General features: G+C 39.3%; 1 protein-coding gene across 4 annotated transcripts in view; it reads left to right on the top strand.

Annotated features, from left to right (window-relative positions):
- plppr1 (phospholipid phosphatase related 1) overlaps window positions 1-27367 on the top strand; it is a 60829-nt gene that overhangs the window by 30795 nt on the left and 2667 nt on the right. For all 4 annotated transcript variants that reach the window (XM_005948264.3, XM_005948265.3, XM_042214540.1 and 1 more), the window contains 4 exons: window positions 4382-4570; window positions 17194-17326; window positions 20261-20511; window positions 22525-22701. In XM_005948264.3, the coding sequence (XP_005948326.1) occupies window positions 4382-4570; window positions 17194-17326; window positions 20261-20511; window positions 22525-22701 (750 nt within the window). The remainder of the gene's footprint in view (window positions 1-4381; window positions 4571-17193; window positions 17327-20260; window positions 20512-22524; window positions 22702-27367) is intronic.

Consider the following 27367-nt stretch of genomic DNA (forward strand, 5'->3'; position numbering starts at 1 on the left):
AATTCTGCACTCCCTGTAGATTGCTGAGAGAGCGGAGTCAGACTGAAGAAGCTGAAATTACATGTTTCTTTTGGACAGTTTTAAAGATTTGAAACAACGTGATGACTCTTGTCGTTTGTAATGGCTTATTGATTGTTTATGACCCTCTATGATTTATAGTTTGGAGCGATAGAAGAATAATGTGGGGTAAAGAGGAAATAGGTGTGCTTTGTAAAGATGTAAAATGCTGCTTAATTATTTGTTCCAACAACTGTAATTCTTTTTTTTTTTTTTTTTTTTTTTTTGGCGAGCAAATACAAATGTGGTTGTGACTAAGCTTCAGGCAAACTTAAGCCTGTTTTAAATAAATGCAAATAAGTAGAAGGTCACACTGAATGAAATCATGGTAACAGTAATAAATAAATAGCATCCCTCCAATTAATCTGTCCAAGCCCGTTTATATGCAGTGTCCCGTATACCTGACATTCTTCGGTACGTGATCCCACAGGGTATTACATGGCATTTCTGCGAGCTGAGGAATTTACATATTTTCAGAGGAGACCTGAATAATGTTTTAGCCGATTACCCTGCTGGAGCTTGTTTGCTGAACATCATAAAATCATGAAATGGATCCAGTATCCGTGTCTGTAATTTGGATGCTCTCGAGCAGCTTTAAGATGGAGGATTTCTGCTGATGTGAGCGGCTCTGTTTTGCTTGTTATTGTTAGTTATGAGGTATGACCTGTGACAAGGCTACATATGGTGCACATCAGAGTGTTATGGTTCACCGTAGCAGTAGATGAGATTGTGTGTGAGCTGCACAAAAATGTTCTTCACAGCAGGGTATCCTGGTAACAACAGCAGAGGGCAAAAAATAATATAAACTAGCTTGGTGTTATTCAGAGAGTAGGCTTAAAACAGACAAAGTGCACATAAACGCACAGGTGCGCTCACCTGGACGTCTTCACAGAGCCATCTGTCACATGACTGCCCGTGCCAACATTGTCGACACAGCGGCTTTCTTGCCTTCGCTGTCTGGACCCTGCAGGCAAGATTGTCCAGTCTGGTTCACACACTAATGTATTATAGTTCATATAATACATATATATGTCATGTGCTTTCTATTGGAAAAATGATCACTTTTGAAGAAATAATTTAATTGAAAAGGACATACTGTTGAATTTCTGTAAAGCAGCAGTTGTATATAGTAATTTATTTTTAAACTCAGGACACAGAAAAGGTGTGCAAACATTGCAATCTCTCACTTTGGTAGGTACCCAGTACTGGAGTATTCTTCATGGAATAGATTCCATAAGGTGCTGGAAACATTCCTCACAGGTTTCGGTCCTCATTGACGTGATAACATCACACAGTTGCTGCAGATTTGAGGGCTGCACGTTTGTCAGTCTCCCGTTCCACAACATCTGAAAGGTGCTTTATCAGATTGGGATCTGAAGACTATGGAGGTCATTTGAGTACACTGCTATGTAGGGCTGCACGATTTTGCATAAAATGAGAATCACGATTTTTTGGCTTATAATTGAGATCACGATTCTCTCACGATTTTCTTTTCTAGTATAAATATTTATTGTACTTATTAACTGCACATCAACTTCGTAACAGTTGAGACTGAACATAAAAACAATAAATAAACATAAAAACAACAAATGTCTCACATTTTGTCGTTGTACTGCTTGAAATTCCGTCTCCACCGTTGCTCGACACTGCGTGTATAGAGCAGGTAGTGCAACAATAGGAAAATAGTTGTGGGACGGCACTGTGTAGCGTTTGTCTAGGGTGTTGATCATTTTCCTAAATCCCTCGTTTTGCACAGTGTTGATGGGAGCCATATCTTTGGTCAGGTGATAAGTGATAGCCTCCGTAATTTCTTTGTGCCTGCGGGAGTTCGACGGTTATGGGGAGGCGCTGTATAAGGTTCCCGTTATTGATGTTTGGGTGGCTGACCGGGACGGATTTTCTCCTGTCACTTTCTCGTCATCCCTGACGTGCTCTCCATTGTTTTTTTCCCTGCTAATTTTAGCAGCCAGCTTCTGTATCACATGGTATAAGGCTCCGCCCTTGTCATTTGTTGAGCAGGAAGAGTGAGCGCTTGTTTTCATGCAGATTACGTCCCGGATCAAAATGCGATACAATCGTCGTCTTTTTTTTTTTTTTTTTTAAATCGTTGTCATTTGGACATGAGATCGCACATAAGTATGAATCGAGATCGCGATTTTCTAACGATTAATCGTGCAGCCCTACTGCTATGTTCACTAAACTAACCTGAGATGATTTGAGCTTTGGCTCATCAGTCCAGACAACAGTGGTCCAGTCTCCTGTTGTCCATTTTTCCAGAGCCCGTGTGACTTGTAGCCTTGGTCTCCTGTTTTTAGGAAAAATTGAGTGGCAGCTGTGTAAGTCTGCTGCTGCTGTAGCATTCAGCCATGCTCTTCTACATATGTTCTAACAATATACACTAACATGTGTATATTTAACTTACTGTTGCCTTCTTATCAGCTTAAAGCACTCTGACCTCTGACCTCTGGCGCCAACAATTTCCAAAATACTCAAACCAGCCCACTTAGCACCAACACCCATGCCATGTTCAAAGTCACTTAAGTCACCTTTCTTCGCCATTGTGGTGCTCAGTTTGAGCTTCAGCAGATCATCTTGAGAGTTAGATTAATTTTATGCCATGTGATTGGCTGAGTAAAGACTTGTTAACCAGCAGTTAAACAGGTGATTGGCTGTTGAACTGCTTAACAGATATTTATGGGAAATGTAGCCTTTAGCACAAACAAAAGGATGACTCTATAATGAGGCAGCCAGCTTTCATAGAAACTTTTCTCTTTCTTAAGCTGTCAGTGTCAGTGATGCTGTATTGTCTCATCAACGAGATAATAAACCCTAACACCAAGCTGAACATTGTTGCAACATTTTGGAGAGATGATTGATAATTAAAGGAACTGTTCAACCCCAAATCAAATATAAATGTTTTTGTCTTGCCTATTTTCAAGATATCTGCTATAGAAATGTCTGTCTTCTCTTGAATGTAGTGAAACAACATGCCATTCGCCTGGTACTCAAATTGCATATGAAAAACTGTTTCACAGAAGTCGGGACCACCTAGTTCCATTATCTGTAAGAGAAGGCAGACATTTCTACCAGAGGTGACTAAATATATGTTTAACTTTGGGTCAGACTGACCTTTTTAATGATAACTATGCCTTCTAAAATGTCCTGCAAGCATAAAGACTGTGATTACTGTGACGCTATAGTATAGAATTGCAGAACTGTGTGAAGGATTACTGACTCTGTGGTCACTTAGCGACACCAAGTGTTGGATGGCAGAATTACAAGCATTTGCCTGTTTTATATGAACCAATCATAATACCAATACTTAAAATAAAAAAACCCAAAACCCCACAAAACTTTCTCTGCGTAACTTTAAACATTTGGAAGGTTTTGAACCAAGACAAAGTTTTTGCCATTCTGTGTAATGTTCTGTTACTTTATCAGTTCTTCTTCTGATCAATAAAACATCTTCTTACTTGCTTATTTGTAGTCATAGGTGAGGCGCAGACCAGTACCACTGATTTACCGATTTACTAAACAACTTTTTTCATTTAGTATAGTATTTTGTCATTGTTCGACTGATTTTGATGCACTATTCCTTCCGCTTCCCGTGACGTTGTTGTTCATTTTTGATCGCGTCAAAGAATGAAAATGTGTCATCGCTTTCCTTTGATATTTAACCCCAGACGATTTTCTAAATTGACAGTGTTATTGGGACATTAGTGGGTGAGTGACACAAATGCGGCTGCTTTTTCGTAAACAGCTTTAAAAAGCCTTGCGGTGCAGCTTGGTGCAATTTCTATTTCTGTGTTGGTTCATTATCACTGACGAAAGATTCTATATTTATATATATTTATATGTATGAAAAAAAAATTGCCTGCAGAGAAAGACGGCGAAAGGAGGCCAGAGACAAAAGATGATAGTGGGATAAAAGGATGTGGGGGTGAGGGAGGAAGGGAGGTGGTAAGTGATGGTGGTGCCAGTAGTGGTGGTGGTGGAGGGGGCTGTATGTACACGACCAGAGTTAGCATGAGACAGAGGAAAAACAGAGAGAGAGAGAGAAGGAAAGAGATGGGATTTTAGAGGATTTAGGTGGTGGTTTTGTATTAAAACCTGTTAGACACATCGTAACCAAGTACAGCGACGTTCAGGAATCAACTCGGATACAACTCGTTGGATGAAATCTACTTTTTTTAACACCTGGGATCTGAATCAGGACAGCCTTCGGTGAACTGGATACACAACTAACATCTCCCTTCTTTCCCTCTTCCTTCTCTTTTTTTCTCTTCTTCCTCTCCAACTCCCTCCGAACATGTTCTTCTTCCAGCTCGTCATCATGTCCGGCACGGTCCTGTTGGCCTACTACATGGAGTGCACAGACCTGTTCAGCGTCCACGTGCAGGGTTTCTTCTGTAATGATGCTGACCTGATGAAGCCGTACCCTGGCACGGAGGAGTCCAGCTTCGTCCCTCCTCTCATCCTGTACTGTGTGGTGGCCGCTGCTCCGACGACTATAGTAAGTAAACAGCAGTGTTTAAAACCAGGTCTTCTCTGTGGATTGCTCGAATTGTTTTACAATTTTCTCGTAAACAGCTGTCGTTAAATCCAGCTTGGGTTCATTTATTCAGGGTCTCCTCATCTTTGACTTTGCTTCGAATCCTTCGCATCCATTTATTTTGAGGAGTGAATAATTTAAAAATGCAATTATCATTACTCTGCTAGGTGTCCTAGTATATGCAGGCTAATTTAAAGTTGTAATTTTGCGTGACATGACCCAGTTTTGTGCTGGCATTTTTAAGTAAAACTGACTTGCAAATAATATACCTATCATTAGATATCATCCATTCAGCCTTCTGTCTGTACGCTACAGCAGCTGCATACCTATCTCTGGTAAAATATGGAAAAATATGCAAGAAAGATTTCACGGCAAGCAGTTTATGCCTGCAGGCCGTACTCTTTCAATATCTTTTTATGGGTCAGCTAATAATATGTATGTCCCTGATTTCCTGTCTGTAGAATCTCTTTGACTTGTTTATCATACTCTACAAAACATCCTGCTATAGTGAAATGTGAGGCTGTGCTATACAGGGAGCAGTACATGTTGAAATACAACTTCATATCATATCTCATGGAAGGCAAGAATTACATTCACTGACATGACTTTTATTTGTTTGCAGACATTTTAACAAGGACATGTTATGCAAAATCCATCGCCTAGTAATGGCATTATTAGCATATTAGGCTAATTTGTCACAGGATGTAAAGCACACACGTGTAATCAATACCATGAGTCATATTTGGCCATATCTGTTGAGGGTGGCACAGTCCTGATACACCAAAGCTATGTGTTACTACTCTGGTGTTTAAAAAATTCCAGCTGCAAAGATAAGAAATCATTCTCTGAAAACAGTCATTTCCAAGCTGACTTGCATGCACGCTCATACCGTGCATGCACTGCTGATTTAAATGCCTCAAACAGGAGTTGCGAGTTTCAGCCACCAGGTGTCAGTTTTGCTCCATGCTTATTAATTTCAGCCCGTTCACAACAGGCACCATCTGTCTCTGAGCCCTTGGGTCAGCTCATTATTAAACCCATGTCAAATATTTTCTGAACACTTCCTGAAGCGTGTTTGCATTTGCTTGTTTGATATTAAAATGTATTTTTTCTCTCCAATGGGCCATATGTGAAGGAAAAACAAAGTTAGTCTGAGAATACAGAGAACATTTGGTTTTTGAGTAGCTGCTGTCTGAAGGTCAAATGGCCACGTATATATGTATTTGAAGATGTACTATGGATACACTGATAGCAGCTATTTTACCAGCATTTGTTTGTTGTCAAAATCAAAATATCTCACCAGTGCTGGAGATTGTACAGAACTGAGATTAGGATCAGTGGGTTTGACTGGTTGATGTGCTGCTGTGATTCTGAAGTGTAGTGTAATCACTTATTCTTTCTGTAGGACAATTAATTTTCATTTATCTTTTTTTTTTTTGTGCCCTGGATTTCTTGTTCAAAAAGACAGACTTGTTGTAAAGACCATAAACAAGATCGTGGATCATCAGCTTTAATGTCCAATCAGCATCAACTTCCCAGCTTTTTTGCACTTACTTGGTATTATTTTATCTACTGTGCTAATCGAGTTACTGAGTGGTTGAAAAGCCGGCTCACATGCTACATGTTCCATTGATTGTAATCTAAATTTTGCTCCCTAAATGAATATAGAAAACCCTTTTCAGTAGTGTCACATGTCCATTTCCCTCATAACCTTGTTTTTATTGCAATTTTAACAGGCATCTAATCATGGATGTGATCGTTACACCAGTCGGTTAACACATACACTACCACCCATTTATTTATGATCAGCTGCCTCCTTTGGTCCCTTGCTTTTATGCGCTTCTACTTTAGGTGTTTGCATAGAGGCTTTGAACACCGACTGTTGTCACAAGCGTGTTTCCTGAAGTAAAATCTGAATTATTGTCACTTTTATTGAGGAAATAAAAGACATCCCATAGCTTGCATTTACCTCCATGTAGGTGTTTGGTCTCTTGATGTGTCAGCAGAACGGAGAGAAACACACCTCTCTGCATTCACACACATATGTGCACATGCAGATTTGACATGCTTTATACAATAACACAAGCTGGTTTAAAATCTGGAAGGGTGCTCTGATTGGCTAGGAAATGTGACAGATGTTATTATTTACACTTCATGGGGTGAGAGTGCATCTGTGTGCAATTTTGACTCACCTTTCTGCAGTGATTACTTCAGTAAGTGGGTGTGCTCACTGACCACTTCATTAGGTACACCTTACTAGTACTGGGTTGGACCTTCTTTTTCCTTTAGGGCTCCCTTAGTTCTTCATGGGATCAATTCAATAGAGTGCTGGAAACACTCACCTGGGATTTTGGTCCATATTGACATCATAGCAGCAGCTGGTTGAAGATTCTCAAGAATCTCAAGTTCCATCACATCCAAAAGGTGCTCTAGTGGATTGAGATCGTGTGATAATGGAGCCTTTTTGAGTATAATGAACTCATTGTTGTGTTTAAGAAACCAGTTTGGGATGATCTGGGCTTTGTGAAATGACACAATAACTTGCTGGAAGCAGCCATCAGAAGATGGGTACAGTGTGGTCGTACATGGTCAGAAACAATATTGAGGTAGCCTATATCATTTAAAGAATGCTCAAAGTGTGCCTAGAAAATATCCCCAAACCATTATAAGGCCACCAGCAGCCTGAACATTTGGTACAAGGCAGGATACATCCATGTGTTCATGTTGTTTATGCTACATTCAGACCCAACCATCTGAATGTTGCAGCAGAAAGCGAGACTCGTCAAACCATGCAAGGTTTTTTTAACCTTTTATTTTACTGTATTGTACTGTAGCTTCAGCTCTCTGTTCTTAGCTGACAGAAATGACACTCATGCTGGTCTTATGCTGCTGTGGCACAACTGCTTCAAGGTTCTATGTTTTCTCTGTTTAGAGATGTTCTTTTGCATACATGAATTGTAAAAAGTGCATACTTAAGTTACAATTGCCTCAAGTATGATAGCATTCTGGTCATTCCCCTTTGGCTTCTGACATCACTGAGGCATTTCCTCCCAGAGAGATGCCACTCACTGGATATTTTTGTTGTTTGGACCATTCTCTGTAGACACTAGAGATGGCTTGGTGAGGAAATCCCAGTAGATTGGCTGGTCCAAGTACTTCAGAAACCGCTTACAACCAACAACCATGTTCAAAGTCACTTAAATGACCTTTCTTCCCCATTCTGTTGCAAGTCATCTCGACTATGTCTGCATGCCCAAATGCTTTGGCTGCTGTCATGTGATTGGTTAATTAGAATCTTCAATAAGGAGCCATTGAAGAGGTGTACCTTATGAAGAGGTCAGTGAGTGCATGTGTGTATACTTGGTCATGGTATGCAGTCAGTAGATAAGTATAATTATTTATTTTGTTGTTATCCTTTGTTTATAAACACCACTCTGTCACTGGAACATTTGTTAGTGGATGATTTTCGCATTATACCTGCAGATTAAATCTTTCTTCCTTTCTCCAAGTGTCACTTATTCATTCAACCTTTATCTTGACTTGTAAATTGCACTGAACCCACTTGCAAGCATTATTTACTATACAGTATACAGTAGCTGACTAAAAGGCCAGCAGTTGTTTAACGCATTGTTTGCGTAATTTAATACTCAGTCTTAGTCCCATCCCCTCCTCAGAGAGTGCCGTGTCAGCTGTTAAAGCTTTTTTGTAATCCTGCCACTTCTTTCCACTGTTTTTTTTTATTCTGCCCGCTTTTTTGTGACTTTCTCTTTGGAATATGCTCTATATGGCCTTTCTTTTACAAATTGCCTTTAGCCATTGGTACGCCATCCCATACCTTATAATTGTGCCCTTTGAGAGTGCTTTGTCAGGTGCTTGACACTGTGTGTCATTCCATCTCCATGTGTCATAAAACAGAGGGGTATTCAGTCAGAATTAATGATGGCAGGGCTGGGACGTGGGCCAATTAGTACAGAGTCAGTAAATTATGCAGTTTTCCACATGGCCGGACCAATGGGATGCTGTGAAGGTTAGATGGGCTGTGTTCATGCAACAGCCTATAAACCCGTTCAACCATGGCATAAGGCAAAATAGAGCCCGTTTTATCATCTTCAGTGCCAAGATGATAAAATATTGCTTTTGCCAGGTGTACATCCCACAGAAACAAAAGATAATGTTTCCCAAAATGGGCAACATCTGTGCATTTTATCACACACCATTTTAGCTCCTTGTGGCTTATTCCACTTCCTCAATTGTGTGTCTTGGTAGCAATACTGAAAATGATGGGCTCATTAAGAAGAGATTTAAAGCTTAAAGCAGCATTGATTGTTGTTGTTTTTGTTGTTCTGTTTTTCCCTTTTCCCCCTCTTGGCAAAGTAGCAAGACTTAAGCTCGACATCTTTACATATTATCACCCTCTGAAATGAATATGCAAACTGTATCCTATTCACACATCCTCAAAGACACAAAGCAGTATCAGCGTTCATTTGGTGTTTCAGGAGTCATATTCTGTTTTAGTTTTGTTTATTTTCTGCATTGAATCATGAGAGAAGTATTTGTTTCATTAGCTGCTAATTGGTCTAACAGCTCCTCAAAGCTCCTGTAAACAAAGCTGATGAGCTTAAAGACGTAAATATCTTCTAAAGAGTTGAAGGGATGTGCACAGTTGGGAAAAGTTATGTCACTGTATCGTTACACAGTTAAGTCAAAACAAGCTCTATTTTGACTTAACAAAGTGTTTATTTTACACTTTGTTCCATTATTACACAAAACTGTGTGTCTGTTTTTTTTTTCTTTCTTTTTCTGCAACCAAACCTGGCAAACAGATGCATCTCAGGCCCCTGGAGGTTCTGATCAGTATTCGATATTATGGCATTGCCATATTGCCAAGCATCCACCAGCATTAGTTTAAAATGATGCATTTTGATTCAATTGCATTAATATCTAAGATCTTTAGATTCACAAAAATTAAATCGTATTTTATGATGCTGCCATGTTCCTCCTACCGACAGGCTAAAATGACCCATTTTTAGCATTTAAATACCAATCATCACCCTGATATTTGTATTTTTTATTTTTTTTCTCAATGTTATTTGGTCATCAGTTTGCCAACAATATGAACAGGCCAAATAATACCTTATACAGTTAACAGTCTTTATTGTTCCAGTAGTTGCTAATGAAGAATCTCATTAGTTATAGCCGTTGCCCCGTTTTCATTTTCTGTCCTTATTAACTAAAGGAACATGTTTTTCATGTTTCTACCATCGACTCATTGGTTTCAGTTGTAATACAATTGCTCTTTAATGCATAACCCAAAGACATTTCTATTTCTCAGTAAATACTACACTTGTATTACTAAGTTTTTTTTCTCCTTATGAAAAATGTTGTAATTTAGGTTCAGAGAAAGGCTAGTACTCACATTATAATGTGGAAGCTGGAAAAGGAAAAACTAAGATGTAGATGCATAAAGAAGGATGGTCCTAACACTAAACTTTTAGGAGTGTCATTTATTATGTGTCCCTTTTTTTTCAAACATTTGAGCAGCTTGATATAATTTTTAATGTCACAGATATTTCAGAGACTTCAGATTTTACAAGTTTTGATGTCTCAAAGCTATTGGGATACACAAACTGGAAGTCTGTTCTTTTCTCTCATGTCAGGTCACTTACTGAAAAAAAGCCCCATCAGAAAGGTTTGCATGTTCTTTTTAATGTCTCTTGTTTAACCTTTTCATTTTCTGCTCCAACATCATTGTGTCAGTTGAATGCCAAGTTGTTTCTCAGTTTTCTGGCATGTTACATAGAGATGGCTATTTTCAGTCAGTTTTTACTGACATTTGTATAAAGGAAAGTGGGGGGTTGCATGAGTTGAAATAACACAATCAGTCAGTAGTACCTAACCTTTTCAGCGATGAAACAGACTCTAGTGAGACAAATGCTTCTAGGCAAGTGCTAGCTGCTAGAAAATGTAAATGCCATCATTTAGAAAAAAACAAAACAGAAACAAAATAAAATTAACTAATCATTTAAAAAACCTGCATGGAAACACACTGATCCTATACTAGTTAAAAAAAGTTATTTGAACCAGTGTTCACCTGTGTGGCAATGGTTAAAGTCACTGTAATAAGTGTAAGTTAATAGGTTATGAGGTCCTTAGAAATCCTTATAAAATACACATAAATGATCTGTTAATAAAACTTTTGTATTGTCAGTAATATTTAAAGCACTTATTAGTGAAGCGCGAACAATTTATCAAATGTCTAATACAGTTCACTGATAGTAGGACCAATAGTCTGTAATAAATACAGGGGTTCAAACCTGCCTGGCCCTATATGAAAAAATAATTGCACACCTAAACACAATAAGTGGATGCCAACTTTGGCAGAAAGAACTGTAATCAAGCGTTTGTGATAACTGGCAATAAGTCTTGATTTTTTTTGCAGAATTGTTTTCATTAAGCCTCATTGGATGGTTTTTGATCATAAAACACTTTGGGAACACCACACTGCACGTAAAACTGTATTATTGGAAAATTGTACATAAACTCATAAATCTCAGCAGTGTTATATGGTTCAGCTCATTATAAATACTTTGTTTTATTTAATCTCCAGCAATTCGTCATGTACCTCATTTTAGATATGTGGACTTCACAGTGTCATATATCTCTAAAAAGTTACTTACAGTAATAACATTTTCAGCTGAATTAAACAAAACTATGCGACGCGTTAACAGTTAGTATCTACAGAGGGTTATAAAAACATCAATGAGAAATTAAAGTGGTCTAGTCTAAAAACAGCTGTTGGCCAAGGTGGTTTATATGAGGAAATGTATCTGTTATGATAATAAGAGAAGTGTGCTTTTTTGCTAATGCAAGCTCTGTTTCCACACAAAGCACATGCTAACAAATCTCACAGCGGTGAAAGCAGAGCCATCAGTCGCACAACTGATGTATTCTGTCAAATCAGAGCGTTGCCTACAACCTGAAAAAAGCTACTGGCCTATAATCTCAAGTCTTTGTTAATGGGACACTAATGCTTTCAAAATACTTGCTCCTTACAGATTACGTGCTCCGTAGACAAGCACAGTTAAAGCTGTTTACGAAGACCCAACTACACCCACCCAATTCATTTAAAGGGACACCAGCAGTGTTGGTCAAGTTACTTGAAAAAAGTAATCAGTAACTAATTACTGATTACTTCCCCCAAAAAGTAATCCCGTTACTTTACTGATTACTTATTTTTAAAAGTAATTAATTACTTAGTTACTTAGTTACTTTTTAAAAACACGATTTACAACCTGAAGAGGTGATAAAGCGATAGATCTTTCAGCCCAATTCTACATAATACATAATTTTCTGCATAATCCATCATACAAAATGTAATCAAATGGAAAAGTCTCTTTTTAAAACTTGTTTTATTAGTTTTAATCTTTTAACTTTACGCATCAAGCAAAAATGTAATTATATGCAACATTCTCTGACTTGAAGAAATTAGTTTAACATTTAAACCTATTTTCTGCACATTCCAGCACATAAAATAAAATATTTTTTGTGTTTACACTCACTCTTTCAAATAGATGCAAGTAAAACACAGCAGAAAATAAATAAAGTCAAAGACTCAGCGGTCCTGTTGCTCTATTTTCACCTGTAAAGCAGGAGTGCGGTAGGCCGAGGTTTACCCTGGTGCGGGTGTGCCGCAGCGGTCAGTTGAAGAATCCGCGAGTTTCTCTGTGAGTTTCCCATTACGTGGTAGCGCACTCGGTGCTTGCTCGGAAGTTTAGGGGGTTTTTTTTGCTGTAAAAAGAAGTATTCTTCCCACGCACAACGGACACTAATGTTTTTGTCACTTTTTATGGAATCAAACTCAAAGTAAGGTCAGTACTTCCACGCTTTAAACGCTGCACGCTCATACTCTCTCCCACACTCGATATGTGATCCATTGTTGATCTGCACACAGCTGTTGTCACTAACGGCGCACTCGCTTACATCACTGTCCTCGCAAAAAATCACGGTTTTAGTAACGCAGTAACGCAGCGTTCCTACGGGAAAGTAACGGTAATCTAATTACCGTTTTCGCGATAGTAATCCCTTACTTTACTCGTTACTTGTAACGCGTTACTGCCCATCTCTGGATACCAGTGCCTCTAACATTAACATCAACATATACAAAGAGACACTCAGGTGTACAGGAAACTTGGTGCTCAGGATGAACATGTAACTAGAACCTACCTAGAAACAGTGAACGAACAGCAATGCTGCATCACCCTAAAATGCTGTATTTGCCTTTGAAAACAAGGAGAATTCAAAAGATCCCGATATGACCTATGTTGCACTATGAGGGCAGCCAAGCGGAATTAGAGAGACAAGGTACAGACACGGCTCAGCAGTAACAACTCTGAGAGCATGTGGAAGGAGCACTTTACACTTTGTAGGTAAGCCCAGGTGCACAGCCAATGTCACCGTCTTGCTCCACGATGAGGTACATAAGTTTTCTGCCCATTTTGAGAGTCAGAACGCCACTCTCCCTAAGAGGCCTTCCAAAAACGTTAAGGCTGGCACTCTGATCATTAAAGAGGATGACGCACAAAGTTTTTTCCAGCATGTCAACACCTGTAAAGCAGCCAGACCCAGCAGTATCCCCATCAGAGGATGCAGCTCACAGGAGTCTTTTCTTTCTCTCCCTGCCTGTTGTCCCCTCCTGTTTTAAATCATCAGTCATTGTGTGTGTTCCAAGAAAGAGTAAGGTAATATGCTTAAATGACTGCCACCCTGTTCTCCATCTATCATAGGAAAATCAATTTGAGATGCAGATGAAGTATTTTATTCCTGACATTTTGTCACCCAATCTGGACCTGATACATTTGCCAAGAGGTATAGCTTCACTGATGATGCTTCACCCACAACACGTCATAACACTCTCAGTGATGTGCCAATAAATCGTATATATTTGAGCACAGCATGCATTACCATAATTCCCTAAAGAATCAACACTTAAAGGCCTTGGACTTAACCTCTGCAGGAGGATTGTGAACTTGCTCTCAAGCCAACACAAAGTGGTGAGGATTGCCCCTGTGACTATGTCCTGATCTTCCTCCTATCCTCCCAATATTCACATTATCACACAGATCCAGATTAGAAGTTACGATTGCAGATGACACATCAGTGATTGGCTTAATTATCAGCAGCTTCTCAAGCTAAATGTCAAAACAAAGGACTTTAAGAAGAAAGAACATTATCAGCTGCATGTATGTCCTTTGAAGCTTATATACCCATTGACATCACATGGGACCTACTTGTTAAAGGAAAAATACCCATAAAACATAAATCCTGTAATGTGATTGTAATTTAATTGCTATACCGGTAATTATCTGTGTTTGTTCTGACTGTAATTTCTTTTTGACTGGGGACAAACACATTGACTTTACCTTTTAAAACTGCTTTTTTTTTTTCTTTTTGAGTCTCAGACAGGTCAAAGAAATTGGTCTGCACCTTTTTTTGTTATAAATCTTCTGTCTGGGTCTGGAGAAGGTGGTGGTAGTAACCCAGCAGATTAGTCACTTTATGCTTTCATCAGGTCATTCTGTCTTTTGCTGCTACATAATGACATGAGGCATTTCACCTTGTTGGCTGATGGATCATTTCTTTCACTTGGCCATTACAATTTGACTCTCTCATATGCACACACACACTCACATGCATACTGCTCAAAAAATTAAAGGAACACTTGGGTCAATGTCACTACTGGTAGCATGTGGTAGAGGTTGTCTAGAGACAGTACAGAGGTTGCACAGGTTGTCCAACTCCTCTAGGATGGCACATCAATACAAGCCATTACAAGGTTTACTGTGTCTCTCAACACTCTCAAGAGCATAGAGGAGATTCCAGGAGACGGGCAGTTACTCTAGGAAACCTAGAGCCTTAGAAGGTCCTTAACTCCTGGGCAGGACTGGTATCTACTCCCTTGTGCAATGAGGAACAGGATAAAGATGCCAGCTACAAAATGAAATCCAGCAGTCCACTGGTGTGAAAATCTCTGGCCAAACAATCAGAAACAGACTTAACAAGGGTGACTTGAGGGCATAATATCCTTAAGTTGGCCCTGTGCTCACTGCCCAGCACTGTGGAGTCCAATTGGCATTTGCCATAGAATACCAGGTCAACCACCAATGCCCTGTGCTTTCCACAGATGAGAACAGGGGCGACATTATGAAGGCAGTTCCATACCACTGACTGGCCGTCATGCTCGCCTGACCTAAATCCAGCAGAACACCTCGGGGACGTTATGTTTCAGAACATCCCAGTGCTGCCACGTTGCACCTTAGACTCTCCAGGAGCTCAGTGATGCCCGGTCCAGATCTGAGAGGAGATCCACAAGGACATCATCCATCGTCTCATTGGGAGCATGCCCCAATTAATCAGTTAGCATTGCATTAAAAAGTGCATTAAAATATATTTATAAATTTTTTGTAAAACATTGCAATAACAAAATATAAAATAGTATAAAAACATGTAGGCCTAATTGAATTTAACAATGTATTAATAATACATTGCATCCTTATAATAAGAACCTTATTAAAAAGCATTGCTGCTTTTATTGCTACTTTCCAATTGTAGCATAGGTTTTGGCTCTATTTTTGTTGACTATATATACAAACTTCAGTCATAAATTTTAAACATTGGTTGACTTTTAATTTGTATTATTGGTACTTTAAAAAAGGAGGCTCTTTAAAAATAAATTCAAATTAAGCCAGTTAGGCTTAATAATTAATTATGCCAGCTACCTTTTATTTAATGCAAAATGCATTTTGGTTCACTGCAACTGCTGCTAGTCTGACTGTTACAAGTTGTCTTCCTTTTACAGTTTTTAAAGCTTGCAAAAGCTTGTTTTGGCCACTCCGTCTGCAAAGATAGACATTTTTGGATCATTAGACATCAGGAGATTGATTTTTCTGCCATGATGCATTTGATCCTTGTTTCGCTATGCACTATGCCTCCCATCCTGTGACACAAATGGTTATTTGAAAATATGAATCCACCTTTAGTCATGCTGACAGTTGCAGACAGGACTGAATCAAGTGCATAGATTTAGAAGGTTCATACTGATTTTTATGTGAGTGCTTTCAGTGCTCAATTATTCCTTTTAAAAAAATTTTTACTTTGCATTTCCTGACATCAAAACACGAGCTGCTCTCGCTGCTAACTGCCACACAGAAAGAGATGGACTGGAGTTGCGTTTACAAGAACATGATGATGAGAAAGCATTCACGAGGGATGGAGGAAAATTCACCTGTCCTAAGGCCCCAAACAAACACACATCAAAGGCCAAAACCACATGGGTGCACACATATGCACTAAGTGTATGCACACACTGTCTCTGATAAACACACACATTTATTTGAAGCAGTCTTTATCACCCAAGGCGACTGGCAACGAGATCCATTTTGTGTGTCCAGCAGCAGTTTTTCCATTAGACCTGATGAAATGTCCAAACTATAATGGACCTGAAGAAAGGCTGCATTAAGGCACAGTGGTTTATGTACACAGGCCAGACTGGATAAAAATGTTTCTCTGCTCCATAACAGGATGCCAAAAGTTAATGTTTCCCCATTTCCTTCTGTGTGTTCGCTGGGTGTGAGTTTTGTTAAAACGTTAAGTGCGGGTTCTGGAGGGTTCTACTTTTTTGATAGTCAGACATTTAATTTCCTGCATTTTAATGCGTCAGTTTTCTGCATTTATTTATAGAGTAAAGGTATTTATTTATGGGTTAAAACACAAATTTTAAGCCCCAGTATAACAGAATATTATGCAGTACAACTTTCAGGCAATCTGTATTGCTTTCAAATATTTATTCTTGTGTAAACAAACCTTTCTCATTTAATATTATCCCTGCTGAGCCAATACAACACATACAGGCATGGTGCACTGCTCTGCTGTATTTTGTGTCTTTTGTTTTGGAAAATGATTCATGTTTGCACATGGCACCCTGTGATGCGTGTTCTATTAAAAAAAAGTTGCACTGAGTTTTTAATAGCTCATATTCATATACTTTATTTTAAAAAAAAGTTTTTTAAAAAGTAAACGTAATCTAGACTTCCTTGGTTCTCAAATCTTTTTGGGAGGGAAAAATTCCTCCTCTTGCCTTCTGGCTTCTCCATGATTATTAACCTGGCAGCATGTGCACAGCACCAGAGGTGAGGAGTAGATGCTGCATGTTGCTGACTGAGATCACAACACTGTGTTTCTGTGTGTCTGTCTGTGATTTAATTGTGTTTGCCACAACATTTGTATTTTTTATTTATTTTTCTAAAATATTAATATTTTTGGAGTGAAAATAGACTGTGCAGAGAAGAAAACATCCAACCCTGTCGGGCAGATATTTGATGTAACATTTTAGCAGGTTTTTCAGAATAAAAGTTTATTTATTTAGGTTGACAAATACAAGTTTAAATATTTAAGGAGGAGACGTCACGTCTGCCCTCTTTGAAATCTCTGCCTTTGTTCTGTGCGCTCCTTTTTGCTTCTTCTGTGTGCATATTCACCTATTCATATTCTCTTTTGTTTTTTGTGCCTGTGTGTGTTTGTGTATGTAGATTTTTATCGGAGAGGTGTCCATGTACATGATGAAATCAACGAGGGAAGCTCTGTTGGCCCAGGAGAAAACAATAGTGACAGGAGACTGTTGTTACCTCAACCCCCTCATCCGCCGCATCATACGCTTCATAGGTAAGAACCTTGTATTGCAATGTACTCTAAACTGCCCTAAGGCCACTTGTGCTAATGGTACCAGACAGTGACTGAAAACTCTGAATACACATGAAAAGTACTTTGGGCTTCAGCATGTGTAAGGTCCCACCAGTATTTGCCTGGCGCATCACCTCAGTGCAGCTGCGATGAACTGAAAGACCGGAAAATTATGGATCACTGATCTGATTGAAATAATTTCATTCAGTTCTCCACAAAGACTGTGTGTAGAATAAGGGATCAGATTAGTATTCAAAAGCGCATTAGCATGCAATTCTGTGATCCATCACAATAAGACTCTGCTTGTGACTTCAGCCTTGTTTTGTTTAATTTAATACAAAACTATATGAGCAATGTTTATTAATGGCATAGCTCAATAAAAGTTGCATCTGCAACATCAGCCAAGCCTTAACCACGACACAGCATGCTGTACATTCACAACTAAACTCAATGTCGGTGCTGTCAGTCACCTGTGAGGGGAGCTCCAATGCAGACAGCCATGGATTTAGCAACCCTGATGATTTACACCTTACACCTTGAAAAAACAAACTTTTTTAACAGTTCTGATTTATCTGGTACTTCAGTAAAGAAAGGGGCTCTCAACAAACATGGCCATCAAGGAGCAAAACAACTGTGACATGTGTGTCTGGTACTGACTTTGTTGCTGTAATGTTGTCGAGTCACAGTGATGTAGTGTGTTGAACAGCTGTAGATAAAATGGAAAAACTTTTTTAAAAAATGACATGGTAGCTGAATGATGACTTTTCTTTTTTTACAGTGAAGCTGGATAATGTTTTTGGCTCAAGTATCAAGTAAATATAATTTGAACCAATGCGTTTAAATGATGTTGACTGCTTAAGCATCAGATGTCACATTTTAATTAAATTGAAATATGCTGCTAAATAGGGCTGGGCTATATCATACCGTTCACGGTAATACTGGTGTAATTTTGGGCAACGATAGGAAAATGAAATATCGCGATAGAATATGGGTAAAACGCATGCACAGTGCCTTTGTTTACATACGCACATGGCGGCGACGCAGAATGAGAAGGGCGAAAGTGGATCGTTAAATGAAACGGATGAACCAGAATTGGTTTGTAAAAATGCTGCAACTTCAGTGGTGTGGAACTGGTTTAGCTTTCGTCCGTCAGATACACAACAAAGCACTATTTTTGGTAGAGCATGCTAGCGGGCCGTCGTTATTACCGTGTTTTTGGAAAATATGGCACACTTAAAATCAATCCTTTGATTTTTCTGAAAATCGACAGTGCCCCTTATAATCCCGTGTGCCTTATGTATGAATTCTGGTTGTGTTTACTGACCTCGAAACGATTTTATGTACACGGCGCTCGAAAATCTGTCAAATGTTTCAGTACGACTTTGCTAAGCTACGAAGCCGCACCGCTTGATGGATTGTCGGAGCATTACGGCTATCGTAGGCAGGAGCCTCGCGGAGTGATACGTACTGTGCTTCAACATAATATTACCGTATTGTGTGTGTATAACCTCTTTTTAAGTTTTGTGGATATTATACATGGTTATGCTGAGGATATGTCGGCCAATTTCCACTGGAAATGCCTTTTGGTTAAACTGTCAGCAAGGAATTTGCACTGTTATATTTTTATATAACTTTAAATGCACATAAAAACAGCTGCTTGTTTAAGTGAAAATACATTGATGGGGTTTTTTGCATTAATAAAGTTGTGGAGTTGTGGAATTTTTAAATGTATATTGTGATAAATATTTTTGGTCATATTGCCCTGCTCTACTGCTAAACTCAGTGAGGCTCAACTGTTATGGGCAAAGATATGTGATATTAGACTTTTTCACCAGAACGCTGCCCAATGCAGACCAGTGACCAAAGGCCAGGCAAACACTGGGATAGAGAAACCTCTCATGTAAAATAATGTTTGTGGAGAAGCCTTTGCTTTTACTGATGTATTTCAAATATTGCTTACATGTTTTTGTATGGTAAGCTAACAGCTGTTATCATGGAAAAGAAAGGAAATTAAATATATTTTAAAAACAAGGACAAGTCCGTGTGTCAATTTTCTATAAAAGCTCTATAAAACCTTTGAATTTTGATTATTTTATAACAACGCTTTACCAGAATTGGGCAGACAGACTCTGTTCCAGTAGAGAGAGTCTGCTGGACTTTCCTGTCATAGTTGAAGAAAAAAAACTTTACAAAACACATTAGAAATTCAATCAGCAATTCACCTGATTTATGTTTTGAGACCTGTTAAATTGGTGAAATTGTCAAGGCATTTCCTGCTCACTTGTTCCCTCCCCTCTCTTCTCTCACTCTAACCCCCTCCTCCCCCCAGTTCCCTCATTGCCCTTCACACAATCATGTCCCCGTGCCCCTCAAAACCTCCCTCTGCGACTCCCTCACCCCACCCGCCTGGATGACAACACAAAGCACATTAATTTCATGGCTAAGCAAGCTAGATAATCAGCAGTCATATTTCACAGCAAAAGGAATGCAGACGTAGACACTGGTCAGTGTTAGTGGGCTGAAAGTGTCAGCGCCATCATTTATATTAAACGCTATCTTATTTTTATGGTCTGTATTTGGCTTGCTGTTGTCCATTTTTCCTCACCTTCCATTTCAACATTAGTTAACTTGCACTTTGTTTTGATTCAGACTGGGTGGTCTGCATCACTCAGACAGACCACCCATTCTGTCTGAGTGATGCAGACCACACTGTGACATCTTCAGTGATGTCTGCACACACACACAATAGTCACGATTTAATGTGGTGGAACTGGGAGCTAGATAAACACCCACACTGGAGGGTGATAACTTATATAAACCCTTCTGTGTTTATTTGTGATTGTTTCATTGCTCTGTGTTTGTGGCTTTTCACGTGCTCTTCTCTCCTCTCCCGTCTGTGTGTCTGTGGTGCCGCAGGTGTGTTTGCATTCGGTCTGTTTGCTACAGACATCTTCGTCAATGCAGGCCAGGTGGTGACTGGAGGTCTCTCGCCCTACTTCCTGTCTGTTTGCAAGCCCAACTACACTGGCACCGAGTGTCGCTTTAATCACCAGTTTATCGTCAACGGCAACATCTGCACCGGGAACCACGTGGTGGTGGAGAAGGCTCGGCGGTCGTTCCCATCTAAGGACGCTTCGCTGAGCGTTTACTCTGCCGTTTACCTGACGGTGAGAGGACCACACCTTATCCTTTATTTCAGAGACAAAAAAAGGCTTGAAAAAACATTTTATAAAACGTATATCTAATGTAATGACACAGTATATGTTTAATTAAACAGCATGCGATATATTTTAAGGCATGTGTGTAACGATATATGTGCATTTAGGTGTATATTTAATTTCCTTTCATTCTCCCTTTGTAGCACGTGAACACTCACGTTTGTGTTTGTTTATCCCATTTTAAATTAGAAACCAACCAATAATGTGTAGACAAAAAAAATTCTCCAGGGATTCAACCTGAGCATAGTTAATTAAAAGCAATGTCATGTTCTAGTTTAGAATAGAAGGTAATTGGTTTACTCGTCTGTGGGGAAAAAAACCAGACAGAAAATATATAATTTGAGCCGGGCTGCTAAAAGTTGTACTGCACATACCTGTACCGTATGTGGAGTTAAAAACTACTGAGTAAGAAGGAGTATTTGTTATAAACACAGCACCTTCGGTTCTTTGATGGAGGAATTGGCAAGGAGGGACTTCATGCTATTTGAAATTGAGGTGAGGAATATTTCACACTAGCACAGCGACAGTTTAGGCGTTTTTAGAAAATTGGCTGGAGGTCGCATGGAAAATTACTTTTTGAAGCAATAATTGAAGAGCAGCTGTTTGACATCTGAGTGACAGGGTGAGGGCCTCATCTTTGGAAAAAAGAGAGTGGAAGTGCAAATTTTATCAACAGGAGCAGGAGGAATACAAGAACAGATTGTTGTTGATGAAAATGAATTCGATACCTTCGCTACTTGATTGGAATTGGGGCTGCACGATTAATCGTTAGAAAATCGCGATCTCGATTCATACTTATGTGCGATCTCATTTCCAAATGACAACGATTAAAAAAAAAAAAAAAAAAAGACGACGATTGTACCGCATTTTGATCCGGGACGTACTCTGCATGAAAACAAGCGCTCACTCTTCCTGCTCAACAAATGACAAGGGCGGAGCCTTATACCACGTGATACAGAAGCTGTGCCGTGTGATGCTAAAATTAGCAGGGAAAAAACAACGGAGAGCACGTCAGGGATGACGAGAAAGTGACAGGAGAAAATCCGTCCCGGTCAACCACCCAAACATCAATAACGGGAACCTTATACAGCGCTTCCCTATACCCGTCGAACTCCCGCAGGCACAAAGAAATTACGGAGGCTATCACTTATCACCTGACCAAAGATATGGCTCCCATCAACACTGTGCAAAACGAGGGATTTAGGAAAATGATCAACACCCTAGACAAACGCTACACAGTGCCGTCCCGCAACTATTTTTCTATTGTTGCACTACCTGCTCTATACACGCAGCGTCGAGCAACGGTGGAGACGGAATTTCAAGCAGTACAACATTTTGCGGCAACAACAAAACGTGAGACATTTGTTGTTTTTATGTTTATTTATTGTTTTTATGTTCAGTCTCAACTGTTACGAAGTTGATGTGCAGTTAATAAGTGCAATAAATATTTATACTGGAAAAGAAAATCGTGAGAGAATCGTGATCTCAATTCTAAGCCAAAAAATCGTGATTCTCATTTTATGCAAAATGTGCAGCCCTAATTGGAATAGAGGTAGGTGAAAGTTCAAGAGGTGAAAATATATGCAGGTAGACCTTTTTGTTTTTAAATGCTGACAGTCCTCTCGCTTATTAATGGGTTCTCTTGTTAGGTTCAATTTTTTATTCTCTGTGGGGGAAAAAAGATGTCTCTGTTTTGCAGAATCTTGCACTACTATGATGTAACTTTTTCACAGCCTTCCCTGACTGATTTGCTATACCATGGGGGCTTTGCACTATTTTGAAATGGTAAAATATTTGACTTTATTTTAGTGGGAAAACCTCCAGTTGTTCTGCATGGGATCTCTGTTCCTAATCCACCTAAACAGAAGAGCAGGAGCCTGTTTTTTTTTTTTTTTGGTTTTGTTTTCGTTAAAGACATTTGGGACAAAGAACAGTCTAATCTTTCCACCTTTCTCCTTCTAGATGTACATCACCAGTACAATCAAGACCAAGTCCAGCCGCTTGGCCAAACCAGTGCTCTGTTTGGGCACACTCTGCTCCGCCTTCCTCACCGGCCTCAACAGAGTTTCAGAGTATCGAAACCACTGTTCAGATGTAGTGGCTGGATTTATACTGGGATCAGCTATTGCATTGTTTCTGGTGAGGACTACTAAAACTTGCATTAGGTTTGGGAAGGTGGTGGAGAAGGGGTCGGAGAAGAAGAGAGAAAAGAGAAGGTGGATTCTGGTCATGAGCTACTTTCAAATTATAATATTCATTTTGAGCTTAATTTTGGAACAAACCCAAACTGGTAATTGGATGATTAATTCAAGCTGCAGCTTCCCAGAGCCTTTAACGTGGGTTTGTTTTCATTTCAAAGTCAACCATGTGAAAATTTATGCCTTAAAATTCTTATATACAGCAAATATTTTTATGTATATCTTTGATGAAATTCATTTTAGTGACAGTACAAGTGTTGGAGAGGGCACCAAGTATACAAAAAGGTGAAAAAAGAATGAGGTGTGATTTATGTTATGCTCAATAAAGGTTTAGATAAAGGTAATTTAAGCTACATTGATCAAGTTAAGAATACACTGGCTGATTGTGGGGTATTGGAGAAGATGAAAAGAAGAAGGAAGTGAACAACCCAAGATTCAACCTGAAATCTGTAAGCGCAAGGACAAAAAAAGAGAAGAAAAATGAGGTAAACACTACTTTTAATTAATTTTTAGATCGTGGAGGTAACCAGTGATGTGATTAATTCAGATTCCGTACTCCAGAGGTTAGGCATCCTGTTATTTACCTTCGTAAAATAACTGCCGTAGCAGTTGCTGAGGATAAGATGTGCAAAGTGGGCTCATCTTTCCAAGCAAGACAGCAGTTTCACTGGGCTGCTGTCCATAATGTAAAATCAACATCAGTTGTCCTGCGAGATTTAGTCAAACTGCTTGGCTTCTGCTGCAAGTTAATGTGCTTTTTTCAGACTATTCATCATATTTTATGCTGTGATTAAATGCAGGGTAATAGTTGCAACTTAAACTGATCACGTTGTTTTGTGCTGAATGGGAAAGCTCACTCAGGAGAAAGGAAGGTGAAGGGGACCCCCACCCCCTGCCCCCACCATCCAAAAAGATTTATTTAATAACCTCAGAGGCTTCATTACTTATAATTGCCGCTGAGTCCTGAGTGCCAATGCGGGAGACACATGGAGGAGAGACTCAGATAAGAAGAAGAAGCTAGAGGTTTGTTATTTATACATTGGTTGATATGAGGGGAAAATCAGTCCTTTTACAGCTGTCATCGGTCTACAGTGATGGTATTAAAGTGCTAATGTTTAATATATGTAATGTTTTAGTAGAGTGTATGCTAAACTAATTAGAACTAAATACCAAGGACAGCAGAGATTAGTGAAAATGCCAGAATCTCGATTTGGTCACGACTCAAAAAGTGGGGGGAAAAAAAAAAAGGTCACAAATTAAGAGTCTGACTCAATATTGCACCAAAGAAAGTTAGTGGCATTGGAATAGTGTGATTTACATGTGCAGGTCAAGCTTGGTCTTGGTTATTCGTTAAATAATTCCTGCTGCGGTGCAAAACAGTCAGGTTCAGTGTGGTCACATCTTTTTCTTGCTGCATAATAATAATAATAATAATAATAATAATAATAATAATAATAATAATAAAAATAATGTATACTTTATTGATCCCCGTGGGGAAATTACTCTTGCTCATTTGACCCATTCACCCAGTGAAGCAGTGGGTAGCCACTCAGCAGGTGCACCGGGGAGCAGTGTGTAGGGACTATAGCCTTGCTCAGGGGTATCTCAGGGTAGCCGTTCAGTGGATTCAAACCCCTGATCTTCCGATCATGGGGCCACCACTCTACCTACTGAGCTATCCCCGCCCCTGCCCATGAGGAGGTGGATCCACTGCACCAGCTTCTTTGATAATTGATAGTAGCTTTCAGTGATTAAACTGTTAAAAGTGATATACATTATGCCATTGATCTTCAGGAAAAGATAAAAGGAAATGGGGTTGTCTGTGCAGGTTCTCACCCATCCAGGTCATGGTAGTCTTAAGGGCCTTGAAGTGTAAGTCTAGTTGCCTTTAACTCAAGTGCTTAAAGAAAAGGAAATCTGTCATTACGTCATTGAACATTATTTTCAGTTTATTATCAGCATACCATGAATGAAGGTTGACCATATTCCCCTGTATTTGCCTTATATTTACAATGAAGCTTATCAAACTCGTTTCACATGAGAACTGAGCCAAGTTGATGGACTGCTATCTTGCAGGAAATGAATTGATAAAGAGAAAGCTGAAAGCAGGTATAGTCTAAATCCTGCTGCTATCAGTGCTCACAGAGAGGAGATCTGAATGGACTCACCAAACAGCAAATGCCTTTGGTCTTTCAAGAGATTTGTCCGCTGCCAGCAGATTGAGGGATCATTGTTAAGAACTTGGTTTTAGAATTGGCTCCGGGGTGATGTTGGTAACATAAGATATAAAGCTGTCCACTTGATTCAAGGGAAGGCGCATGCTGACTTGCTGAGTCTAATAGAAGCTAAATCCCCTGAAATTTGAAAGTGGTTCCAAACGAATTCACAGCATGTAGAAATGACACCTAAAAGGCATGCATGACTCATATAAGTCGCAACCACTGTAAGAGGTAATATTACAATTCATCTGCTATCAAAGATGAATTGATAAAATAGGGTCTTCAATTATCTGCATAATGGGCAGTGTGAAGATAGAAAATAACTTTGTAAGGGTGAAGATGCAAACTGTATCACTTTGCTGCTTCGAAGTACAAGAGTGTGACTGGATTGGGATGGAGATTTATGCTGATACATGAAATTATGTAAAGCATAAGATCATATGGTTACATTCAGTTCAATCAATTCAATTCAGTTTTATTTATCTAGATCCCAACAGCAGTCACCTGGAGGCGATTTATATTGTAAGGTAAAGACCTGACAATAATACAGAGAAACCTGAAACAATCAAACAACCCCCTTTAAACGAGCACTTGGCAGGAAAAGGATGGAAGGAAAAACTTCCTTTTAACAGGAAGAAAAGTCCTGCCACAACCGGTTGACGGTGAGGGGACAAAAAACACAATTAAATAACCGTTACTGAACAGTGCATCTCAGGTGATGGTGCAAAGTAATCCAAAGTCATTTCATAACCACCTCAACAAACTACTTTCCACAGGGAGGAAAATAAAATAAATAATACATTGCATTGAGTGCTGAACCACCAACACAGTTTCAAGTTTCTTTTAATCACAAGTCTGGGGAAAAAGCAGCATTTTTCTGTTGCAAAAATCTGAGACCAGGAAAGTTTCTAAATGATTTTTCAATTCAGCGTTTCAGTGGCAATCTTCAGATTCACTTTGTCTTCATCTGAAACAGTAGGCGGCAGTTCACACACATCTGTTTTTGCATGAATGACAGGACACACAATGGGGAATGAAAAAGCAGGAGGTGGTTCAGTTTAATAGAAATGTGTTTACAACAGCCACATCAACATGCAATTTAAACTTGTTGTGATAAAAATGTAAAGAATTGTCAAACAGGATAGTTATTTGTAAATTCTGCCCTAGGAGCTATAATTCACTCATTTACTTGGTCTGGGAGCTCTAGAAATTCAATGCCCATGAACAGCCACAAACAAGAAAACCTTGAGCTTCCTCCTGCTTCATTTTCTCCTTTGCTGCTGCCTGAGGGCACGGTTGGTGTCTGGTGGGGTGGGATCTCCCTCAGGCTGCCTTCTTTGATTAACTAGTCTGTGGAGGAGTTAACAAAGACTGCAACCTTACTGGTGTCTCTACCATTAAAAATTCTGACTAGTGGACAAAATGGAAAAAATACAATTACCTCTAATTTATAAACGTATAAATGAAGAAACAGCATCTGTTTTCTGCACCTGTTAGCCCACAAAGATTAGCACCCTGAAGCATTTCTGCTGGCTAGATGAAATGATATCCAGCTTTAAGGGACTCACGCAATGTTTGATTGCTCTTTTATACTCATATAAGCGTTATATCACTGCAGTAAAAGTTCTGATGTGGAAATGTAGCCACGTCACACCAAAAAAAAAAAAAGAAAAGAAAAGCCCACCAGAGAATTTTTTAAGGTAGCAAAAAACCCTATAACAGCTGGCTCTTGCTGCGGCGTTTAAAGCTGAAAGGGAACAGGATGTTAGTTTTCTGCAACGTTTGTAGGTACATGACACTGTATGGGGGAGGGCACTGTAAGATCAAACCAGCAATCCTGAAAATGAAAATAACAACCAAAAGGGAGACAGCCTGCTCCAGAATGCCCTTTGATCAGCAGACTCACACTGGGCTTCAGACCTCCATTAGCTCTTTTATTTTTAAAAAATCCACCAGATGGGGCCCTGGATTTCTTTTAAAATTTAAAAAAACAAATACTAATTGTCAGATCGGTGGCTAGAGGAACCTGTACCTTAAAACAACATCACAGCTCATGCCTCCAAACAAAATGACCGAGGTCATCCAAGCTCCTTGCGACTGGTCTGTATGAAGCAAGACTGTAACATGAAGATGCATCAAAATTGACTGCATAATATCCCCTTGAACAAAACTAATTTTTTGGGCGCTCATCCAGTAGTTCAGTCCAGCCCTTAAGGATTATAATGACATTCATAAATAGAGAGACGTGTTTTCCTTTCCCTCAAATTCACATGCATTTTTGGGAACAAATGTTATTTGGGAGAGGGGATCGCTCTCTTTTACTTTCTCTCTCTCTCTCTAACAAACACACACACACACACACACACACACACACACACACACACACAC

Source organism: Haplochromis burtoni, unplaced genomic scaffold, assembly GCF_018398535.1.
Source record: "Haplochromis burtoni strain Fernald_Lab_line unplaced genomic scaffold, NCSU_Asbu1 Contig_583, whole genome shotgun sequence".
Classification (NCBI taxonomy): domain Eukaryota; kingdom Metazoa; phylum Chordata; class Actinopteri; order Cichliformes; family Cichlidae; genus Haplochromis; species Haplochromis burtoni.